Source organism: Mastomys coucha, chromosome X, assembly GCF_008632895.1.
Source record: "Mastomys coucha isolate ucsf_1 chromosome X, UCSF_Mcou_1, whole genome shotgun sequence".
NCBI lineage: Eukaryota > Metazoa > Chordata > Mammalia > Rodentia > Muridae > Mastomys > Mastomys coucha.
The window spans coordinates 102,415,388-102,422,804 of NC_045030.1; the positions used below are offsets into that span (position 1 = coordinate 102,415,388).

The 7,417-nt window shown below is 43.1% G+C and overlaps 1 protein-coding gene across 1 annotated transcript in view; it reads left to right on the top strand.

Moving 5' to 3' along the window:
• The window catches only part of Pin4 (peptidylprolyl cis/trans isomerase, NIMA-interacting 4), a 7,722-nt gene extending 2,538 nt beyond the window's left edge, over nucleotides 1-5,184 (top strand). The window contains exons 3-4 of the mRNA XM_031375633.1: nucleotides 4,546-4,665; nucleotides 5,007-5,184. Of these exons, the coding sequence (XP_031231493.1) occupies nucleotides 4,546-4,665; nucleotides 5,007-5,165 (279 nt within the window). The 3' untranslated portion in view covers nucleotides 5,166-5,184. The remainder of the gene's footprint in view (nucleotides 1-4,545; nucleotides 4,666-5,006) is intronic.
• The last annotated feature ends 2,233 nt before the right edge of the window (nucleotides 5,185-7,417 follow it).

A 7,417-nucleotide genomic window follows, 5' to 3' on the forward strand; every position in this document is an offset into this window, starting at 1 on the left:
TTTTTGAGACAGGGTTTCTCTGTGTAACCCTGCCTGTCCTGGTCCTGGAACAGACCAGGCTGGCCTTGAACTCAGAAATCCACCTGCCTCTGCCTCTGCCTCCCAGATGCTAGGATTAAAGGCGTGAACCACCACTGCCCAGCCGAGTAACCTATTCTTATCTATGAGGCTTAATAATAAATTAAAGTCAAGATGATACAAAACTGGAAACCAAAAACCAGTCTCACTTTTAAAAGATAGAATTTTCACACTTCTAGCACTGTTCTTTTAAATGTGTTAACTTAGGGACTGGGGTTTTAGCTCAGTCAGTAAAGTGCTTGAGAAAGGACCTAAGCCTAATTGGTGAGTTTCAATCCAGTGAAAGACCCTATCTCAAAAGAAGAAAGGGGGTGGGTGGCACCCTAGAAAGGATTATCTTCTGGCCTCCAGATGCACATGCACACAAATTTGTTACTTTGGCCATGGATGGGAGATAGTCCCTGTCTTAGTGCTGTGAACAGACACCACGACCAAGGCAAGTCTTAAAAAGGATAACATTTAGTTGGGGCTGGGTTACAGGTTCAGAGGTTCAGTCCATTATCATCAAGGCGGGAACATGGCAGCATCCAGGCTGGCATGGTGCAGGAGGAGCTGAGAGTTCTGCATCTTCATCTGAAGGCTGCTAGCAGAATACTGGCTTCCAGGCAGCTAGGGTGAGGGTCTTAAGCCCATACCCACAGTGGCACACCTAATTAACAGGGCCACACCTCCTAATAGTGTCACTCCCTGGGCCAAGCATATACAAACTATCACAGTCCCCAGATAATTACTCGAAGCATTTAAGCACCCAATCCCATAGGAGTGTCTGCAAACAGAACTGTACTACTATGGCTATGTAACAAGGAGTTAGATTTCATTGCCTCTGGCTATAAATTCAGCCATATGCATAAAAGGAAGAGAGAAAGATGAAGAGAAAATGTGAATTGAGCTGTTCTACTCAATATACCTATGCCTCAGAAATATAGTGGGAGGCATCTGGCTCTGTTGGGCTTCATAAGAGCTGGCATGTTGGGCTTCATAATGGATAGGGTCATTCGGGCTGTGTGTGCTCTTCACTGAATCATACTGACTATCAAAGCTCCCAACCTATGAGACTACTGCAGTGCATATAGCTTAAAGTAGCCATCTGGTCCCCTCTCAAAGAGCCAAGTCCAGTGTGGCGCTATGGTAGATAAATGGAAAGTAGTAGCATGTAATTAGGTAGGAGGGTAGATCGGGGATAAGCTTTTTGTTTAATGCCTATATATTTTGGCTTGACTCCCTCAATAGTATAGTTCAATGGCATGGCCATAATATTGACACTGATTCAGAATATTGAGCTATACCTCAAGCCTTCTACCCTATATAAAGAGCAGTCCTGTTGCCCCTTTATTTTTTGTAAAGATTTATTTTTATTTATATAAGTACACTGCCTCTGTCTTCAGACATACCAGAAGAGTGCATCAGATCCCATTACAGATGGTTGTGAGCCACCGTGTGGTTGCTGGGAATTGAACTCAAGACCTCTAGAAAAGCAGTCAGTCTCTTAACCGCTGAGCCATCTCTCCAGCCCCTGTTGTCCCTTTATAACTAGTCACCCCCTCCTTCTGCCTTTACTTCTATCCTCCAACACACATACTTTTTCTTTTTGAGACAGTCTTCTTTGGCCGAGAGTGGCCTCAAGTTCACTATGTAGCAAAGTGTGGCCTTGGATTTCTGACCCACCTGTTTCTACCTCTCAGATGCTGGAATTAGAGGCTTCTAACCTATCCCTTATCTTTCTATCCCATGTTGAGTGAGTTTTTTGTTATTATTCTTTTGTGTGTGTATTTGTTTTGTTGTTTTGAGACAGATTGTAGCCCTGGCTGTCTTGGAACTCACTCTGTAGACCAGGCTGGCCTTGAACTCATAAATCCGCCTGCCTCTGCCTCCCAAGTGCTGGGATTAGGCATTGCCACTATGCCTAATCTTTAATAATTTCAAGAATGTCACATTGGATGGATTCATATAGTTCATGACCTTTGGTGAGTGTCAGTTTTTTTGCACAGTGTAATTAATTTTCTGGTGGTTTCCTTCAGATCATTGTGACAGTAGTTTGTTACTGTGTGTTGCTAAGTTCTGTTTTATGAAATAGAAGTACCACATCTGTTTTAGCATTTACCTGCTGAAGGATATTAGTGTTTTTGTTGCTTTCAAATGTTCTGGTACCACGAGAACCCTAGAACCAACCACTCTCCTGTATCTACATGCTGTTCCTGTGTCACTAGGAGCTCTGAGTCACACCTGCTGAGGCTCCCTCTTTCTCTTCTCTATCTGTTTAGATAGATTTCAGGTTCTAAAACCCACCCTGCTCGCCAGCACCTCCTGGGCTTCCATATGTTCTGTCTTCCACGTCTCCTCAGAAATGGAAATGCCTCTAAGGGCTTCATCCTCACACTAAGGAGCCTTGACTGCTTTTCCTCATACCTGCTAGACCTTAACTTAGGGTTGGTCCAGTAAGCCACTCTCTCTGAACTGAACCCAAACTGCTAGGCCCTGCTAGGGAGACCCAGTCTTGGTGATGGGAACCCCAAACCTGGTTTGTAACTTGAGCCTGGGTGGCCCTCAGTGTTGCTTAGCAGCCCTTTCTTTTTCCTTCAGCCACCCAGCACTGTGCTCCAGTCGGCAGGTAACTTGGGCCAGTGTATCTCAACCCGGGTGTTGAGGGCTTAGCTTGCTATATACCTGCAGATCTCAATCTACCAGTGCCTCAGGTCTGCTGCATCAGGATCTTTGGACTTGAGTCCTGGACCTAAATGTCTTAAGCTCTGGAGGTTTTTCAAATGTTAAGCAGAGTTAAGCAAACAGTAGTCTAGTCTCAGGGGTTGCTAATGTAAGGATTTAATGAAATCCATTCATGTAAAGCACTTAGCACTTTGAAGCTGACTTTAATTCAAGGAGAGATAAAAGAATAAAGGGCTAATAGCATCACTGAACTAAGCATCTTTCTTTGAGAAAGTTGTTTTCAAAACTCTTGAACATAGGGACAGCGGTGGCATATGCCTTTAATCACAGCACTTGGGAAGCAGGGGCAGGTGGATTCCTGAGTTCGAGGCCAGCCTGGTCTACAAAGTGAGCTCCAAGACAGCCAGGCTATACAGAGAAACCCTGTCTCAAACAAAACAAACAAACAAAAAAGAATAATTTTAAAACTCTTGAACATAAATGACCTGAATTGAAAATCCCTTAAATGAAAATGTACTGATTTCATAATTTAAAAAAGTTTGTATTTTCATAATAATATTTATAATGCTTAAATTATGTAGTCATTAATTATTTGATAATTAATTTCATTGTTAGCTATTAAATTTAGTGATTTACCAAGGGGTAGAAGGCTTTGGTCTTCAACTCTTATCAACAACAGTTATTGTCTTTGGTGTCCTGGGTTACATCCCCAGCATCTCCTCTATTCTCTCACTCTGTTTCTTGTTTATTTATATAGAGTTCTTAGCCCAGATTGGTCTTAAACTCATTATGTAGATAGGACTGACCTAGAACTTATGATGGTCCTTCCTCAGCCTCTTAGGTGCTGGTTGTATGGGTGTACAACACCATGCTCAGTGACAGAACCCATCTAGAAGCTGTAGTTAAATCAGATTGAGATCTGAGCCATTCTTGTCCCCCAGCATGCTGTCCTTTGCTGTCCAGCTTGCATACCTGTCTCCTCTGGATAGGACTAGACACATTCTGTACAAGCTGCTTGCCAGCAACTCTTATAACCTGAATTCAATCCCTAGGACTCATGTGGTAGGAGGAAAAAACTGACTCCTGCAAATGTCTTCTGACTTCCTCATGAGTATTATGATACACATGTATTCTTAAACAAACATGCGCAGTCAATAAAAGGAATACGTTCCTTTTAAATGATGTTTCTTGGGCTGGAGAGATGATTCTGCAGTTAAGATGACTCTACTCTTTGGGGGACCTGATTGCATTTCCTTGAACCCATATCAGGTGGCTCACTGCCGACTGCAACTCTAGTTCAAGGGAATCTGGTACCTCCGGCCTCCAGGCAGAAAGGAGATCAGAAGACAATTGCAGGAGTCAGTTTTTCCTTCTACTACATGGGTCCTTGGGGTTGAACTCAGGCAACAGTTTGTTGATGCTGGTTGCACAGCTTTCTCCCCAATCACATGCGGACATAAAAGCATGCCCAGTATCATACAAGACTGCTGGGATTGGACTCCAGGATCCAAACACTCAGCCATTACATTTCTTCCTCCAGTTACCATTGAAGTACATGGAGAGGGATAGGAGATTCCCACAGGCTGCTGCCCACTTTCCATCTAAATCAGAGTTCTGAGATACTGTTTGATACAGAAATAGTTTTGTGGCAGTCACTCCAGTGGGCAAATTTGTACTATGTTCAATGACTGTGAGTTAGATGTGCTGTTTTATAGTTACCAGGAATAATTCCAGTGTGACTCTTGTACCAAGAAGATTCATATTCTTCTTCAAGTACTAACAGGATATGCTTTTCCCTTCTAGGTCAGACACATTCTATGTGAAAAACATGGGAAAATCATGGAAGCCATGGAAAAATTAAAGTCTGGAATGAGATTCAGTGAAGTGGCCACACAATATAGTGAAGATAAAGCCAGACAGGGGGTATGTTGCTCTTTATCATTTAAATGTTCTGTCATTTTAGCAATATTTTTGTTTCCAGAAAAGTAGAAATGTTCAGCTTATGGAACTAAGGATATAGCTAAATGGTAGGCGTGACGAACCTTTCACAGATCACTTCTGAATGCAGCAGGATTTATAAGCACTTCTGCTCCATCCAGTCTTAAACGTCCTCCTCTCATTTGTCCCTTGTGAGACAATGCCTACATAGCCAGATGACTAATCTAGCCCAGTGAGCCATTGTACTCATATTGGGAAAACTCTTGGAAGCTACAGTAGAACTGCTCTCTTTTTAAGGCCACTTATATATCTTTTGGATTTTTCAGGGTGACTTAGGTTGGATGACCAGAGGATCCATGGTGGGGCCATTTCAAGATGCAGCATTTGCCTTGCCTGTAAGTGGGATGGATAAACCTGTGTTTACAGACCCACCAGTTAAGACCAAATTTGGATATCATATTATTATGGTTGAAGGGAGAAAATAAAATCACATGAAAGAGTGAATTAAGTGTTTTATATTTTGTTTATCTCTTTAAAAGGTATGAAATAATCCTCATGCTTTGTGAACTGTCAGTGTGGGTTCGTAGGTAAGATGGGGTAACAGTAATGTCAACTTTCTGCTTAAGGTTATTATTTTCTTTCTGAGACCGGGTTTCTCTGCATAGCCCTGGCTGTCCTGGAACTCACTCTGTAGACCAAGCTGGCCTCGAACTCAGAAATCCACCTGCCTCTGCCTCCCAAGTGCTGGGATTAAAGGCGTGTGCCACCCTTGCCTGGCAAGATTATTTTTATTATTAAGGTGTATGTGTATTTTTCTGAGTGTGCCTATGTGTGTGGGTACTCACGAAGGCCAAAAGAGGGCATCAGAGCCCCTGGAGCTGGAGTTATAGATGGTTGTAAACCACCTGACATTGGTGCTGGGAACCAAACTGATCCTCTGCAAGAGCAGCAAGCACTCTTCTGAGCCATGCCTCCAGCTCTTCAACTTTCTCTTTAAATAGATGTCTGTCAAAGAAGGTACTTGGAGGCCTTCAGGGTTCTCAGCAGGAAAAGGTGCCTACTGCCAAGTCTGATAGCCTGAGTTTGGTCCCTGAGACCCACATGGTAGAGAAAAGTGGTAACTAGCTTGTCACTCTGCTTTAGCTAGGGTTTCCATTGCTGCAACAAAACACTATGACCATAAACAATTTGTGAAGGAAAGGGTTTATTTCGCTTACAGTTCCACACCATAGTCCATCATTGAAGGAAGTCAGGGTAGGAACCTGGAGGCAGAAACTGAAGCAGCAGCTATGGAAGAATACTAGATACTGCTTGCTCCTCCTGGCTTTTGGTTTTCGTATATTTGTTTGTTTGTTTGTTTTAGAATCAAGGACCACCAACATAGAGGTACTACCACCCACAATGAGTCAGACCATCTCATATTTTTATCATCAGTAAAAAAAAGTACTGCAGACTTGCCCACAGATTTGGTGGTATTTTTTCAACCGAGGTTCCTTCTTCCCAAATGACTAGCTTCTGACAACTTGACATAGAAGTAGCCAGCATATCCTCTGACCTCCACATGCATACTATGGCACACAAGTAGACACACACGCATACACACACAACTAAATGGTCTAATTTAAAATTAGAAAAAAAGGCACTTGATTCTCCCATGGGGTTGTCTGTACTAAACTAAGCAGGTATTCTCCAATTCCTAGCTAAAGTGACAGAACTTAACATAAAAACCCTTTTCCTAGCCAGCTGGCAGTGGCACTCAGGAGGCAGACAGAGGCAGGCAGATCTCTGAATTCCAGGCCAGCCTGGTCTACAGAGTGAGTGCCAGGACAGCCAGGGCTACACAAAGAAACCCTGCCTGGAGGGTGGGGACAAAACAAAAGGCATACTTTTCTTTTATGCTCATTGCATGCTGTCCTGGTTGGGGGGTGTTGTTTCTTTGTTTTGTCAGTTTGACTGTAGGGAAATCTATGAGACACTTTCTTGATTAATGCTTTATGTGGGAGGGCCCAGCCCACTGTAGGCAGTGCCACCTCTGGATTGTGTAAGAAAGCAAGCTGAGCAAGCCCTGAGGAACAAGCCAATAAGCAGTATTCCTCTGTGGCTTCTACTTTAGTTCCTGCCTCCAGGATCCTGACAAGTGTCCTGACTTCCCTCAGTGAAGAAGAGTGACCTAACACCTGGAAGAAGAAATAAACCCTTTTGGTCATGGTGGGGTGTTTTTTTGTTTGTTTCTTTTTTTTTTTTTTAAGAATTATTAGTCAGAATCACAGTGAGAGCTGCTATCAAACACCTCAGTTAGTCATTTGGAACCAGTGTTCAGCAGCATCTGGTTCTATCAGTAACTTCAAAGTCTACAAAAGGCAGGACTAACCGGAAAGAGTAAATGGGACTCTCAAGGAGCACATAGTGGCCGTGGAATACTTTCACCAAAGACATATTTCTAGACAATCTATAAGGGTTCCCAGACGGCCCTTTGAGAATCAAATGGGAGGCCAGAACCAAAGTCTTTGTGATAAAGCACCTCAGCTACACACTAGCTTGTTTGGACCAACTGGCTGCCTGCCTTCCTTCCCAAGGCACTGACCATTCCAGCATGGGAAGATGGCCCTCCCTCCCTCCTCCTTTCCTTCCCTTTTGAACCATTTTCCCTCTCTACCATACACACAATAAAATAAAATGAAAGAAAAGAAAAGAATTATTAGCCAAGCACACCACGCCTTTAATCTCAACACTTAGG